The sequence below is a fragment of the Stegastes partitus genome, unplaced genomic scaffold, assembly GCF_000690725.1.
Source record: "Stegastes partitus isolate 25-593 unplaced genomic scaffold, Stegastes_partitus-1.0.2 Scaffold1180, whole genome shotgun sequence".
In the NCBI taxonomy this organism is placed as follows: Eukaryota; Metazoa; Chordata; class Actinopteri; family Pomacentridae; genus Stegastes; species Stegastes partitus.
This window is the reverse complement of record NW_007578911.1, coordinates 71,914-88,776: the sequence shown is the minus strand read 5'-3', so window position 1 is coordinate 88,776 and position 16,863 is coordinate 71,914. Positions and strand designations below refer to the sequence as shown.

Below are 16,863 nucleotides of genomic sequence, written 5' to 3'. Positions count from 1 at the left end.
AAAAAGAGTCATATTAACAGCTGTTGCTCTAGTTCAAATGAATCAGGATGTGGGTGCCAACCACAGGTTAACCCTTTGGACCCCAAAACCTGCCAGTGGGTCTAAAAGTCATGTTGTCTTTCGAAGAATCACCCAAAATTACGCCATTAATCAGAGCCAGACACTAAAAACAGAAGGAACACAATAAAGGAATGCAATTTTTTTTTTTTTAATGATTTATTGCATCACTACTGTGTCATGCTACACAAGTTCTCTCTACTTCTAGCCATAGCTGTGCAGTTTCCATAGCATTTCAGGGCTTTGTATTGCAGTGAAAATGATCCAAAGCAAGTAAAATATGTGACAGAAGCAACAACCACACAAAAAAACACAGAAACTGCTGAGTATTGATGATGTGTATCATGTGTGAAATTGGGCTATTATGGATAATGGTTCATGCATGTTTTTAATTTGACACAAATTCACTGGATAGAGTTACCAGCATACATGCTCTTCTTTCCAAGTCACTTGGGAAGAAAAGCACAATTACTAGAATAGCAAGAATAGTTTTCCATCTCACCACAAAACAAGAAAGTTGATGTGTGAATAGTAGCGGTCAGAAATACAAAGGTTCAGTTATTCAGCACTCAAATGTGGATTAATAATTATCTTTCTCTGTGTATGTCAGCAATAAATTGTACCACTGCTATTACTGATGTACTGAAAGACACAGCAGTCAGCAGTGGTTTCTTTTCGATCATTTATTTTTCTTTTTTTTCCCTTTGTTCCTATTCTTGTTTATAGGGCTGCAAGGTGGATCAGTGGTTAGCATCATTGCCTCGCAGCAAGGATGTCACCGGTTCGTGTCCTGGTGGAGGCACCAGGATCTTTTTTCTTTTTTTTTTTTTTAGTTATTTTTTTGGCCTTTGTGCCTTTATATGATAGTGCAGTGAGAGAGAGACAGGAAAGTGGGGGAGAAGAATGGGGAGAAGACGTGTGTGAAAGGGCCATGAGCGGGATTTGAACTCATGACCTCCACATTGGGACTGTAGCCCTGTACATGGGATGCCAGCTCATCCCAGCTCAACCAGGTGAGTTATAAGGGTGCCTGGCACCGGGATCTTTCTGCGTGGAGTTTCCATATTCTCCCCGTGCAGCATGGGTTTTCTCTGGGTTACTCTGGCTTTCTCCCACATATTCCAAAACCATGTTGAGGTTAATTGGTGATTCTAAATTGTATGTAGGTGTGATTGTGAATGTGCTTGGTTGGTCTGTCTTTAAGTGTGGCCCTGTGATAGACTGGTTACCTGTCCAAGGTATGTCCCCTGCCTTTACCCTAAGTCAGCTGGGATAGGCTCGGGCGCCCCCCCCCCCCCGTCTTGTTTATAAGAATAACGATGAATAAAAGCCACCACATTCTTTTTGGATTAACTTATCATTGGATTTGATTGCAAAATGTTAACAAACGCCACCAAATCCTGTACTGTGCTGATATTTAGTTAGAGAAAGGAGCCTTTCAGCAACATATTTTATTTCATAAAAATTTAATTCCTAAAGACAGTGCATATGCATTTTTCCCCATGATAGATGTGTCTTAATGTGATATATTGATTATTATATTGATTATCTGTTTAGCAAAATATAACCATCACCATAGAAACTGACTGTTTTATCTAGTTTCAGCACTGAGATAGGAAACAGCACAATCCAGCCTGAGCCCTTTAAGGTCCCACTATGAAGACTGATACCAGCAGGCACAGCCACAGTGGCAGCGACAGCGTCAGAGCAGGAGGGCCACCTGAATGGTCATATGCATAATAGCACCTGCCCACGTTGCCAACTTTATCAACAGCTACGAACTCGACAACCTGCAAGCAGCAGGAGGAGTTGTAGTTTGCCAGGATGATTGGAGCACTCAGTGGGGTGTGTGTTAAGTTTCCTTTACCCGTACGTAGGGTAATGCTCTCAATCCCGGTCCCGTTTCCGTCTGTGAGGTTAGCTGAGAGCTGCCAGTGGAAAGGTTCACACTGAGATGTATTGTTAAGGCAGTCATCCATCAGAAGACTAACCATTTCACACAATGGCGGCGTAAAATCTGTAATCTGGACAGAGAAGAGAAGAAGGATAAGGATTTTGTGCCTCTGTGAGAAAAATGTCAACATAGTGATACATCTGCACTCATCATAGTCTTTATGGCTACATTCAAAAGCTCTTCTATTAAGTAATTTCCAACTGTGCGTAATGTAAGGATGTTTCTGGTTACCTTGGTGACAACAGACAGTCTCAGGACAACATAATTTGAGTCAGCACCGCTGGACGATGTGGCTTGAATAGTCAGAGTGGCATCAGTGCCCGACGGTGTGTCGGCAGGTGGCGTAATAGTCAGTGTAGCATTAGCATATACTCCAGTTGTCAAAGTGAGGCTGTCAAAAGAGGAGAAAAACACATTTCAAGGGTACACGAGCTGGAACTTTAAGATGTAGCAGCTTCAGGTTGAGTAACATATGTGCCTGTACATACTACACCATGGCCTTCAGAGGAGCTCACTTTTGAACATTTTAGTCAGAAATTATAGAAACAGCATTCATATTTGGGAATATGAATATTTAGAATAGGAAAACAGATGAAAAGTAGCTACTGCTGCTTCCTGTTTTCAGCACCACAAAAAGTTTGGTTTGTCCTTCTATGTTGTGTTACAACAGTTGGCATCAAGAATTTATTTATTTTTTCTGATCTCTGATTTAAAGTGATTGAATTTTTAGTATTGCACCACTGGTCTTCAATGATGATGGCAAAAATAGCACACGTTGGTATCTTTATTAACGTGAATCAGTGATCAATTGCCTTAATTGAAAGATTGAAATTGTCCAGTGAAGTAGCTGTGCTTGGTTTTTGTTTATTGTCGGACCTGCCCCCCAACCCAAAGGCAGTAGCCCACTGGTTTCTGGCAGAGAACCATGGCCTCAGACCTGCAGGTGCTGACTCCCATCCTAGCCATTTTACTCTCGTAAATGCTCAGAGCAAAGAAATAGCCTCTTCTATTACTGTCCAGTTTTTGTACAGGTACAACAGACGAAAAACAGCTTTAGAGGAGCTGATGGATTTTTCTTACTATTATACTGAAGGAAGGCCTGGCTAGCTGTCTGCTCTGTTTCCCCTATTTTCCCTGCTAAGCGGCACATTTTCCAAAATGTCAAACTATTTCTTGGACATCTATTTAAGTGTTGTTTACACTTAAGAATCGTTTTTAGCTGCTTCCTCTCACCTCTCAGGGTAAGACATGGAGAAGTCTCTATCATTTCTGGCACTGATGGAGTATGAACCACCTGCTCCCTCAGTCTTCAAACTAAAGTTGAGCTGAAAGGGTTTTCCTGGCTCCAGGCTGCTGTCTACCATCACCTAAAAGGGACAAGGAGGAGAAACAGGTAAGACTGATATCATTCTTATACACCAATCAACAATGCAATGTTCTTACAATTTTAGGTCTGTATAGACTTTAACTGGATATTTCTTTGCCTTCCCCATGGTTTCTGAACATTAAAAAGCCTGTGTGAACAGTTACAAATGATGTGCAAAAATACAGACCTGGATATTCACTTTGGAGACAGATATCTGGGTGGTTGACTGCCTCTGAAATTCAGTGTTAGACACTCTGTCAGTTCCTTTCAGAATCACCACAAACTCCCCCTCAGGTACTGTGTAAACAGTCACCAGGACGTCTCCATTGCCCAGGTCAGTCATTGTGCCATTGGTAACAGCCTCACCACCAGACACTATTACGAGGCCAACCTCGCTGATATTCATCGAGGACGGACCTTTCTTACCCAATACTGAGAGCAGCAGGGAGGCTGGCTGACCTGGGTTTCAGCGTTGAGGAAAGAAGCAAAGAATCAAGGCAGGAAGTTGAACAAGAAAAAAATGTAATGACCAATTTCTGATATAAAAATATTACCTACAGCACTTTAAAAGATGATCTCTGTTTGCATGAGCTAAACTGATATGAAGCAAATGAGTTGTTTTCTCCTGATTTCTTGCACCGTTACCAAAAGTCATACAAGTACTAATGAAGACTGTTGTAAAACAACTGTTCTTTTGCAGTTACTGTACCTGCTTGTGGACGCCCACTGAGTACTGCATAGCCTGGGTGAGGTCCCGCAAAGCTTTCCACAAAGTTATAGATGAAGGTAATTGTACTCTGGCCTGGAAGCAAAAGTGCTTACAGTGAATACAGATACATGATATAGCTCAAATATAATTAACCCTGTTAGTGCACCAACAACCGTGAATTGATCTGGTTAGTGTATTCTGACACTTGAAAAACAAATTAAAAAAGCCAAGTGTATGTAGCTATATATACAAATATACAATATTCGACCTGTGATTTTGAGTGTGTATGGTTGGTAGGAGTTGATTTGGATCTTCCAGGCTCCAGTCTCCCTGGTAGAGTTGATTTGAATTCTCCACATGTTTCCCACTGTCTGGATGGTTGCGAGTCGACCGCTTGTCTCACTCTGGTCCTGGGTCAAACCTGAAAATGTTTATCGTGAATCATTAGTCATCACAATGATGTTCTCAGCAAGAAAAACAGGCACAGAGCAGGTCTTGACTATACAACATTGGGACGTTACCACTAGGGTTGGTCAACGTGAAAGTAATGGATGTTCCTGTGATGTAGATGGTGGCGTTTCTCAAAGTTTTATCCAGATTGAAGGGGAAGGTCTCTTGCTTCCCAGGATTCCTTGCTTGCTGAAGAACTGTCACCTGAGGGAAACAAAGAAGAGCAAACCAATGAATTAACTTAAGTCCTGGTACATGTTTCAAATCAAATATACTTGTAGACCTGCAGAATCTTACCAGAGCTGAAGTCGAGGTGTCAAGGATAATATCTGTGGCAAGAGACAGCTCTCTCTTGGATACCTGGATGGCCTGGCCACCAGAGGCCAGAGCTAATTCTATGTAGTCACTAAAGGAACCAGTTTTAAGAGAACGGCGACGCCTCCTGCCAGCTCCAGTGACAAAGAATGTCACCTGTGGAGATCAGTTAATGGAGAGTTTATACCACCAACCTCTGCACTTAAGATGGGTAAGTGAACACTGATCATTGACATTTACCGTTGATTTGGTGCTTCCCATGAGAGCAAAGATAGTGCCTATGAGTTCGATGTCTTTGGGTGGAGCATCAGTGAAAACATAGATTTGGGACGAGGAAGGGGCACCAGTGAGAGCCAGCTGGAGAAATAAAAGATTGCAATCTTTGAAAGATCCATTTTTGAAAATTGACTGCCCTGACCAATCACAATCCCAGATAAAAAGATGTCACAGTTAATTGTAGTACCTGAAGTCCTGACAGACACAGCTCAGGTGTATCACCACCACCAGATGCTGTGAGCTTAGAGATTTCACTTTTCATCTCATCAGGGTCTGTTGTCCTGATCATTGGTCCAAAACCTACATGTAAGCACAAAACAGAGCTAAGCATCTAGAAAGCAGAATAGATTTTTTTTTTCATCCCATCGACACTACATGTAGATTTAAAGTGTGTCCTACAATTAGCCACTTTACATTGCCTCTCGAAAAAGTATACCATCAAGCATTGGTCTCACACCACATATGGTTTTTAAACATGATCAGTAAGATGGGAAAAAAATCATACTGGGGTCATTGAAAGGCACCAGGATGTATTCAGAGGGCTCATCCTGTGTTCCTTTTTTGCTGTCAATGATTTCATAAACAGTCGCCCTGGCTTGAGCGATGTCGTCGCTCATGCTGCCGGTGGTGTCAATAACAAAGCACAAGACAGAGGAGCGAGCAATTCCCATCATTCTGTGAAAAAGCACAAGGGATTGTTCATTTTTTACCCTGCAGTACAACTATCGGAATACTTCCTCATGCATAGGATTAAGACATGTTTAAAATTTGACCGTCATACCTCAGAAAGTCATTGTCCCCTGCAGCTAAGCGGATGTCCTGCAGCAGCTCCAAGCTGGCAGCTGTGGCTGCATTCACAGCAGCATCGTGGAGGGCCTCTTTGCCCGAAGTGCGCTCGTCTTTGTTGATGCCTTCTCCACTTGAGCTTGTGAGGTCTGAAGCACCTCCGTGACTACATTTACCTGGCAAGAGAGATCAAAGTGGGTTTCAAGCTGCTATCTATAGCGCATTTGCACCTTGTGCTGAAGTGTTAAAAAGTTCATTTATGTTTGCAGTTTTATGTAGAGTGTAGCACATTTTTATGCCTATATTATAATATTATATCAACCAAATGCAGATGTTTTTAAGGGAGTAGTTCATGGAGGATCCATCAAACAATAAAGTAATTATATAGAAATAATAAAGATTCCCTATAGAGCATTAAAGGGATAGTTTCAAATTTGAGAAAATATGCTAACAAAACATAATAAAAATGTATTTTCACCATATACGACCTTTAAGGTTTGCTGTGGCACTTGTAGTAGTTTTGTTTTTCTGTTGGGAAAAATATGTATATCCTGTATGTACTGCATTGGCCAGCTGATTGAGGAATTATTTGTCGAATTTAGAGCTGATGTTAATGACCCCTCCCCCTTGAAACTGCAACCTTATTGTGGTGGGGGAGTTTGTGCGTTCACATGATGAGCAATGTTTTCTAGGGCTTCCTGCCCCTGGTAAGGTCACCCATGGCAAACAGGTTCTAGGTGACGGGACAGACAAAGGGCAGTTCTAAAACTAAAACTTCTATGACTAGTAATAAATCAAGGACTGTGACGTCGCCCGGTATGGCACAGGCGGGGCCCCATCCTGGAGTTGGGGCTTGTATGCAAGCCCCAAGCCCGGTCAGGCCTTTGCCCTTGGGGCCCGGCTGGGCGTAGCCCGAAAGGACGACATGGGCCCGCCCTCCTGTGGACTCACCACCTGCAGAAGGAGTCATGGGGGTGGGGTGCTGAGAGGACTGGGTGGCGGTCGAGGGGGGCTGCCTCGATGGCCTGGTCCACGTACACAGCCTCTGGTTGTCGGGACGTGGAATGTCACCTCGCTGGGGGGGAAGGAGCCTGAGCTTGTGCAGGAGGTTGAGCGATATTGGCTAGATATAGTCAGCCTCACCTCCACGCACAGCCTGGGCTCTGGAACCCAACTCCTGGAGAGAGGCTGGATGCTCCATTTCTCTGGCGTTGCCCCCGGGGAGAGGTGGTGGGCTGGAGTGGGCCTGCTCATTGCCCTCCAGCTCAGCTGCCACGTGTTGGAGTTCACCCCAGTGAACAAGAGGGTCAGGTCCCTACGCCTTGGGGTTGGGGACAGGTTTCTAGATAGTGCCCCGACTGGGGACTCCTTTGTTCTACTGGGGGCCTTCAACGCCCACGTGGGCAACATCAGTGAGAACTGGAGAGGGATGATCTGGAGAAACGGCCTCCCCGAGTGGTGTTCTGTTGTTGGACTTCTGTGCTAGTCACAGTTTGTCCATCACAAACACCATGTGCGAGCACAAGGGTGTCCACATGTGCACGTGGCACCAGGACACCCTAGGCCGGACGTCGATGATCAACTTTGTAGTTGTATCATCAGACCTCTGGCTACGTGTCTTGGACACTCAGGTAAAGAGAGGGCCAGAGCTGTCCACTGATCACCACCTGGTGGTGAGTTGGATCCACTGGCAGGGGAAGAAGCTGGTCAAACCTGGCAGACCTAAGTGTATCGTGAGGGTCTGGCAGAATCCTCTGTCAGCAGGGTTTTCAACTCCCACCTCCGGGAGAGCTTCTCCTAAATTCCCAGGGAGGGTGGAGACATGGGGGCCGAGTGGTCCATGTTCTCCTCCTCCATTGTCTCTGCGGCTGCTCGTAGCTGTGGTCGCAAGGTCTCTGGTTCCTGTCGTGGTGGCAATCCCTGAACCTGGTGGTGGCAGCCGGAAGTAAGGGATGCTGTCAAGCTGAATAAGGAGTCCTTCCTGTCATTTTTGGCTTGAGGGACTCCTGAGGCAGCTGACAGGTACCGGCAGGCCAAACGTGCTGTTACAGAAGCAAAAACTCGGGTCTGGGAGGACTATCGGGGAGGCCATGGAGGAGGACTATCGGTCAGCCTCGAAGAAATTCTGGCAAACCATCCGGAGCCTGAGGAGGGGAAAGCAGCTCTCCACCAACACTATCTACAGTGCGGGTGGGGACCTCCTGACCTCGACTGAGGAGGTCGTCAGGTGGTGGAAGGAATACTTCGAGGGTCTCCTCAATCCCGCCGTTACATCTTCCGAAGAGGAAGCAGAGACTGTGGACTCAAATCCATCCTGAGTACCTTAAGTCTCTGGATGTTGTAGGACTGTCCTGGTTGACACATCTCTGCAACATTGCATGGTGGTCGGGGACAGTGCCTCTGGATTGGCAGACCGGGGTGGTGGTCCCTCTGTTTAAGAAGGGGGGGCCGGAGGGTATGTTCCAACTACAGAGGGATCATACTCCTCAGCCTCCCCGGTAAGGTCTATTCCAGGGTTCTGGAGAGACGGATCTGACCAATAGTCGAACCTCGGATTCAGCAGTCTGGTTATTGTCCCGGTCGCAGCACACTGGACCAGCTCTATACCGTCCGTCGGGTGCAACCAGTCCACATGTGTTTTGCGGATCTGGAGAAGGTGTTCGACTGTGTTCCTCGTGGTGTCCTGTGAGGGGTGCTTTGGGAGTATGGAGTCTGGGGCCCTCTGTTAAGGGCTGTCCATTCCCTGTACGACCGCAGCAGGAGCATGGTTCACATTTCTGGTAGTAAATTAGACCTGTTCCCAGTGCACGTTGGCCTCCGCCAGGGCTGCCCTTTGTCACCGGTTCTGTTCATTATTTTTATGGACTGAATTTCAGCCCGACAGAATTTCTCGGCGCAGCCAGGGGGAAGAAGGGGTTCGGTTTGGGAACCACAGAATCTCATCTCTGCGGTTTGCAGGTGATGTTGTTCTGTTGGCTTCATCAAATCAGGACCTTCAGTGTGCACTAGGGCGGTTTGCAGCCGAGTGTGAGGCGAACGGGATGAGGATCAGCACCTCCAAATCCGAGGCCATGGTTCTCGACCAGATAAAGGTGGCTTGCCCTCTCCAGGTTGGTGGAGAGTTCTTGCCTCAAGTGGAGGATTTCCAGTATGTGGGGGTCTTGTTCACGAGTGAGGGGCGGATGGACCGTGAGATTGACAGACGGATCGGTGCAGCGTCTGCAGTATTGCGGTCGCTGTACTTGACCATCGTGGTGAAAAGAGAGCTGAGCAGGGGAGCAAAGCCTTCGATTTATCGGTCCAATCTACGTTCCGACCTCACCTATGGTCATGAGATCTGGGCAATGACCGAAAGAACAAGATCGTGGATACAAGCGGCTGAAATGAGTTTCCTCCGCAGGGTGGATGGGTGCTCCCTTGGAGGTAGGGTGAGGAGCTCAGTAATGCGGGCGGTGCTCGGAATAGAGCCGCTGTTCCTCCACATCAAAAGGAGTCAGCTGAGGTGGCTCAGGCATCTTTTTCGGATGCCTCCTGGATGCCTCCCTGGGGAGGTGTTCCAGGCGCGTCCCACCGGGAAGAGGGTAAGACCCAGGACACGCTGGAGGGATTATGTGTCTCGACTGGCCTGGGAATGCCTAGGGGTCCCCCCGGAAGAGCTGGAGGAGGTGTGTGTGGATCGGGAAGTCTGGGCGGCTTTGCTGAGGCTGCTGCCTCTGCGACCCAACTCCGGATAAAGCAGAAGAAAATGCATGGATGGGTTAATGGATGGATGGATAGATGCTAGTGACCCTGATTTGAAAAAAAAATAGTGTGTTTTGCCATTTGATCCACACAAACTGTTGGCTTTATGATTGAAGTTCACTTGTTTTTATACCAGAGAGGTCAGATAATTACATATGTTACCTTCAGGTTTGGCAGAAGGGAAGATTCCAAAGTAGCCTGATGTGAGTTTCTTTTCCTGCAGGATGTCCGGGAGGATGAGATGTGGGAAATTTTGATTGGGAGAGTCACTGCAGGTTTCAGTGTCCTTATCTAGATAAGCAAAATGCAGGTGACTGTGAAATAAATGTTACTGCTTACACAACTAGGAAAAGCCTTTTAAAGTTGTCTCCCAGTTACTCACTTTAATTGTTATTCATTTACATCAGTGATTAGATTCATGCGTCAGAGTACTTACATGGAAATACTTCACACCCACTAGCCGATCAGAGTGTACTTTGTGACATTCTATCCAACTCACAGAAATATGCTGTGTATGTTTGTCCTCCTGTGAGGCAATGGCAATAACACATTGTGGTGGGGAATGCTGCAGCTGCAGGTGAGTGCAGCCCTGGCCTGCCTCACCTGCTGGCCAATCACCTAATTAGAGCAGGATATTTAAGTCAGGTGCTTCTCTTTGTTCTCTCTCTGCTTCCTGAACTCTGTCCCTGCTGTGGCTGGTAGTGTTTGGTACCCAGGTAGGAAAAGGATACTTCATGCACACTCTTCTTTGAAGTAGCTGCATATTAATGTCAACCATCCTTTTGTTTGAAGTGTTGGTCAACTATAAAGTCATTTTGACCGTCTGCTAGACCAGTGTTTTTGTTAATGGCCCACAAGAGAGGTGGTGAGTAGGATGATTTTAAAATGCATTTTAATGTATATGTAGGTTGAACCTGGCTGATAAGCTTTTCCCCTTTTTCCAGGTTCTCCTGCATTTTAACCACTGCTGTTTTGCCTGTTACTTTAGTTTTCTTTGGTTTGGTTTAGCCAACTGGGCTAGGTTGCTTTTGTTTCTCATTCTTTTGTGTTTAGTTCTTTTCTTTTCAGAGCAGAGTGCCACTTGGTGGAGAGACAAGACACCACTCACTTTCTTTTTGCATGTGAGTAACTGCACAGGGACACGACATAGATTGCACCATTTTGCTGTGAGACTTGTTGTGTTGCACCCAGGTGAGCATAGGTGGCACCCCTGGACACTCCTCTTTGTAGTCTGCCTCTCCACAAGTGACTTCTGTTCAATTCTTTGTTTTTGGTAGTTATTTTGGGGCTGGATTTTAAATTGGCTTTTTATTGATAGTGTTCCTTTCTTTTAAAATTCCTGTTGAGCTCATTTTAACTTATTGTAAGAAAGGAATATTTGTCACCCATTTCGTTTCTTTTTAATTTGTTCCTTAACTTTTCTTTCTTTTCAGCAGTTCCAGTCCACCCTGTTTAATCTGTTTTTAGTATTATCAATAAAAACTTGTGATTCACTTTTGAAAACCCGTCTCTGCCTTCCAGTATTGAATCTGTGTGCCTTGTTATCCACTTTTCCAAACATAAGACAGTACAATTTGTATTTCCTGGGGTGCAATTCCCCAGGTGGCGTTGTTCGGCGTTACTTCAAATCCTCTATATAGTGCACCTCGCCACAACACACTCACCTGCCAGGTTTTCCAGAGGAAGATCTGGGCGTATAAGGTTGACATATGGCTCTGTGTAGCCCAGATCCACCCAGTTAGTGTGGCTGTAGAAATCCTGAAATATAGAAACATATGTGATGCAAGTTTGTCTTTCTACAACTTTATGCTTCATCATTTGGTCTGTTCCAATGATTTTTTTTTCTTTTTTCATTTTTCCTATTAATTTATTTACACCCAGTTGTTTACTCCCACTTTTCTTACCTGTAGTGTATGAAGGACTCTACCCAGAGTCTCCCTGGCTGCCTGGAAGTTCTCATTGCGAATGTTGGCTTTGATGGCCGCCATACCCCCCGTGATTAGGCTGCGTCCCTCCAAAATGGCCTCAGAGTTGAAGTGATGTGGAGCACTGAGAGAATATTCCACATGTAAGAGCAAACCATATCTGTAGCTTTCATACAAAAACTGTACAGTTATGGGTTTTCTTTGATTTGGATTTCCACCTGTAGATGAAATTGCGGTCTAGCAGTGCATTTTGTGTGTAGATCTCCTGAAGAGCAGAGGAAAACTTGGCACCAGACACCTCTCCTGTTGCTGTGGGACCGAGACAGGCCTGGACCAGCTCTTCAGGAGAGGAACCCTGAAGGTAAAGGATGAGAGGTCACAATTACAGTGACAGACAATAAGAGAAGAAGATGCATTATCTGAACAAGGTGTCTACACAAGACTGCTTTAACAATGGAGCCATGTTTGTATGGAGCTTATCAATTCTAATATCACTGAAATTAAAATAGAATTACATGGATATACCACAAAGTTAGCATTTTTATTTATTCCTTTAAAGGGTAGTTTTTCCAGGTTGACCTAAAACACACAAATGTATTACAACTAAGGATGAATCAGTGTGTGTTTATTGTATTTCTGCATGTTTTAGGTGACTGTTTGCGCTGTCTTGAATATTTTTTATCTTTCACTTTACCGTGGGTTTGAACTCATGACCGGCTGCCTCAGCCACCGCCTGACACGTCTCTGTCACTTTTTGCAATACAGCGTTTCTTGTAATGCTGACATGAGAGGCTGAATCACCGCCAATGGGGACAAAGGCAACAGTGGGGCTTGAAAGTGTCAAGACCAGCAGGGCTATGCCCAGAACTGATGTCATGGTCAATCTGCAGAGAAAAATATATTTGTTATTACCTGTCACATTGCTTTAAATGGCTATTAATGTAATAGGTGTAGTTGGTTCCAATTGTGTATCCCATATACTGATGCATTTTCTGGACTGAATACAAGAATCTGTCAGGACCACTGACCCTGGCTCTGTCTAGAGGACAGCCCTGATCTTTATTTAAGCCTGGGTCAGACGTCCGCTCATCGCCAGAATGTAGACTCTACTACTCAGTCAGTCTTGCTCAGGCCTCCAAGTGAATGTCACTAGCCCCAGTATGCACCATGGATAACGTTTGTTTGCTCTGCCTCCAGCTCTCTGACCAGCCTCCTGCCTCATCTTCCTGCTGCCACAGCCGAGAAGAATTTGCAATCCCACTCCAGCCACACCAGCTCCTCTGGCCTCTGCACACTCACCCTCGTGGATAAAGCTGGACCTTGGATTCCTCCACCTGCCACTGCCAACTCCGGTCTGCTCAGCTCTGCTTGCTGTTTGTTCTGCTCTGCCTGTCCTGGATCCTGATTCCAGCTTTTAGCCTCAGAATCTTTACTGGGTTTTAATTGCCCTGACCAGCCCCTGAACCCTGTCTGCTAAGTGTTGGAAATTCAGCTGTCGACTGTTTGTTGTTTTACATGCCTGCGCTCTGCCAATAATTCTTAGTTTTGGTTTTCTTGTAGTTCCTGTAAACTACTGTTGTGTTTTCGGGCTGTTTAGTTTTGGTTTCAGGGGAGTGGCAGCCTCTGTAGTACTCCCTCACTAACAACCCTTAAGGTTGTCTTAGTAGTTCAATATATTCAACAAAGCAAGAAGCTGTTCATAGATAAAGACACAGTTAGTATTACATTTATTTACCATAATGTTGCACCTTTTTTGTCCTTTATTTTCTATTTACACAGATTCCTCAGTGACAGTTTCTGTGTAAATAGTAATTAAAAAGCCATTATGGACGACAGTTATAATGCAGTGTTTGAAATAAAATGCCACTTAAAATAGCTGCAACAAAACAAAATAAATTGGCAAGATATTAACATAATTCAGCAAATACAAAGACTTAACACCACTTAATTTTTTTTTTAAAGTAATTACAATAGCCTGAACAAAATACACTCATAAAATATAGTGCTTATTGTATACTCTAAATTCTTATGTTGTAATAGTTACAGCATTAGGAAAAAATAAAGACAAATATTAATGTTAAATAATTATGTTCAAGAGAAAACACTGAAAACACTCTAAATTATGTGAGAGACAAAAAAGTGAAACAGTTTTACTCTGAAATGCAGCAATACCTCAATGTCTCCCAGCTGTGATGACTCTCTTTCTTTGATTTCATTTGTCAAGACTTCTGTGATCTCGTTTCATTTCCTTGAAACTTCTTCCAACTGACCCATTATCATGTCTTCTTGCCAAATTACAGTTTGACAGATTTTCTCATTTTACCTTGAAAAAACATTCATCCTGATGCAGGTGTTGCTGACACACAGGTGCACACCGAGTGTCCGGAAACGCAATGTTTATTTTCTCAAAAAGCTATCTTCTTCACGCCATGTATCCAGTCAAGACATAAACTCCAGTAGGTGTAGTCTCTTACAAAATTCCTGGGAATAAATCCAAACCCCACCTTAAAAATCACAATAACCATGAAGCAAAATGAATCTCATTCTGTCTACTTGCCAGAGCTACTGGTCTACAGAGCACTGAGGGAGAAAAGAATGTGCAGTGAGACAGAGAGTAAGCATACTGTGGGTTGTAGAGAGGCTAAAAAAGGCAGTGGAACATGTTGAACAATGAGTTAAAGTGAAAGTTAGGGATGAGCTATGGGTAAACAGAAGAGGAAAGAGCAATGAAGTGTGAGAAAACAGCAACAAGAAGACAAAAATCTGAGTGGGGAGAAGGAATGACAAATATATTCTTGGAACTGAACTTGAAGCACTTTAGTCTTCAATACCAAAACAAGAAAATAGCTTTTATCAGTTCAATTTCCATCCATTCAATTCCAAGGAAATTCTTTGCTGTGCATAGCCTTATTTGTCACTAAACCCTATTTCAGACATGGGATATGTAACATTACTGGCTTCATCAATCCGTTAAAGTGACGGCATTCTGTCATTCAGACATGTGTCACACAAAAATACTCCATATGAACCAATAGCAGCCTATCAACATGTCCGGATAACTAACAGCATAGTTTATGTATGATTTTTGATAATAACAGAACAAATTATTTTACCAACAGTAAAAGAACAGTATGACTTGCTTTTAGATCATGATCGATACTGTCTCCATGCTGGGGACAATTTAATTGTTTCTAACTTAATTAATGAAGTTACTGTGTTGCTCCATGCTTTGGAAACAGACACATGGATCATTCTGATTTTTCATGCTGCAGATATTTAATATCTCAGAGTGAAGACTCCTAAAAACAGCTTGAGGCAGCTTTGGGTCCTGACCCAGACTGATTCTATCCTAACGTCAGGGATAATTTAGAATTACCCCTAGTAATTAAGTTACCAACGCTGTTATTCCATGTGCGCAAACTCGAGAAGCTCTCTTGCTTTGAAGGAGTGGATCTGGATTCTACTTCCTGCTGATGGTATTTAGTAAACTCAGAGGATAGACGCTGTGATTTCAGAGGAATATTGGTGCAGAAATGTGGAAAAGCTTTTCCTTTATCACTTTCCACAAGTACTGTTCCTTGTGTGTTCCTATCTGTTAATGTGTAGTCCAGACTTGCACTGTGTTGAGAGTGATATGGAAATTGTACTAGTTCTGAGCTGACAGGATTACCATTACAACTTTCACTGAAAAGTTACAAAGTTACAGTCTGCAGATTCAGTTGCTATCAAATTAACCGGATGGAGTGCATGTCTGAAAGGGGTGAAAGAATGAAAGCGGGGTAGCTAGCAACTGGCAACTAGCTTAACTCCATCTGTATTCCAACAACTCCACCTTAGCAGGTCCACTCAAGCTCATTCAGACAGAATGCAAAGCATCTCTGCACCGCCATCTTCATGTTTGGGCTACAGTGTTGTCCTGTCTCAGCTGTCTGCTTTTGGTCATAAATCTATGACTGTCACCCCAGTTTCAGGTTGCTTGCACTGTGGAGCAGGAATTTTATATTGAATCTCCCTGTTATTGGTCCAATCCACCCTTCCTTCATTTATAGCCAGTCATCCTGTCCCTGTGGCTAGGAAGTGCCCCCAAAGAATGATGCTGCCACCACCATGCTTCACGGTAGGGACAGTATTAGCCAGGTGATGACTGGAGATAGTCTTATTTCCATAGAATTCAAACCAGAGAACATTTTTCTTTATGGTCTGAGTTTTTTGAAAGCCATTGGGGACACTGTCAGGTGGCTTCTATTCAACCGGTTTACTATTGAGACCTGATTAACCGTTGAGTTTTTGGGCTTCGCTGTGACCTCGGCCCTTCTTTCTTATTTACTCAGTTTGGCTTGATGGCTTCCTCTAGGAAAAGTCTGGGTGGTTCCAAATTTCTTCCCATTCACAGTTATTGAGGCCGCTATGCTCTTTAGAACACTCAGAGCTTTGGGAAGGGTTTTTGCACTTCTGCTCTGATCTATCCATGTATCCATTACCTATGGTGACTTTACTCTGCAGAGGGTCAAGAGGTCTACAGCTTATCCCAGCTGATATTGAGCAATAGCAGAGGTACACCCTGGACAGGTTGCTAGTCCATCACAGTGCATCCATAACGCAGACAGACAAGCATTGCAAGCTCACACTCACACATTGGACCAGCTTAGAAATGGCAAATACTCTACCATGCATGTCTTGTGAGAGGAAGCCGGAGCTGCTCTGATTTATGCCTCTTCAGAAATTTATCAAAGAGGTCTACAGAGACGTCCTTGGACTTCATTTTTTTCTAAATATGCAGTTGGAATTGTGAGTTCTTATTTTCACAAATGTATACCAATTAAATTCATTCCAACCCGCACAATACTTTTGTAAATTAGAGGTTTCAGTTAGTGACTCTTTTTGGAATACTCTCCTTGTTTTACAACTAGTTGGCAACTTCTGCCATTTGGCATTGATCAAGTAGCGTACAGCTGCAGTTCTTGTACCGTGCTGACAGAAAACAGCCGTCTGCTGCTGCTGGCAATGAGATAGATCAAAACTGTCCCTGATAATGATCTGAGGAATCATCGCTATGAGCTACACATTTCACAATCACTCACTGGTTTCATCATTCATGAAAAGATACACATTACTGCAGCTTTAACGACAGTCATGTTTGGTTGAATGATGATTATCAAAACCATGAACAGTGTGAAACTTGATATTTGAGGTTTCAAATATAGCTGAGATCAGTGCTGGAGTTTTTTTTTTTTTTTTTTTTCAAATATAGCTGAGATCAGTGCTGGAGTTTTTTTTTTTTTTT

The 16,863-nt window shown here is 43.9% G+C and overlaps 1 protein-coding gene across 3 annotated transcripts; it reads right to left on the bottom strand.

Moving 5' to 3' along the window:
• Positions 1-1,349: 1,349 nt before the first annotated feature.
• Positions 1,350-14,116, bottom strand: LOC103368625 (von Willebrand factor A domain-containing protein 7-like). 3 transcript variants are annotated; one of them, XM_008297042.1, is made up of 18 exons: positions 13,752-14,116; positions 12,274-12,463; positions 11,798-11,934; positions 11,559-11,703; positions 11,319-11,412; positions 9,817-9,945; positions 5,909-6,089; positions 5,633-5,802; positions 5,315-5,427; positions 5,092-5,208; positions 4,834-5,007; positions 4,608-4,740; positions 4,355-4,507; positions 4,087-4,179; positions 3,565-3,836; positions 3,245-3,378; positions 2,243-2,402; positions 1,350-2,081 (listed from the first exon to the last, which is right to left on the bottom strand). In XM_008297042.1, exons 1-18 carry the CDS (start codon positions 13,793-13,795, stop codon positions 1,701-1,703), a joined length of 2,820 nt encoding a protein of 939 aa, XP_008295264.1. In that variant the 5' UTR covers positions 13,796-14,116; the 3' UTR covers positions 1,350-1,700. The 3 variants fall into 3 exon arrangements, with proteins under 3 accessions (XP_008295264.1, XP_008295265.1, XP_008295266.1); XM_008297043.1 differs by having other exon boundaries at positions 13,903-14,116; XM_008297044.1 differs by lacking the exon at positions 13,752-14,116 and adding an exon at positions 12,879-13,339.
• Positions 14,117-16,863: the final 2,747 nt, after the last annotated feature.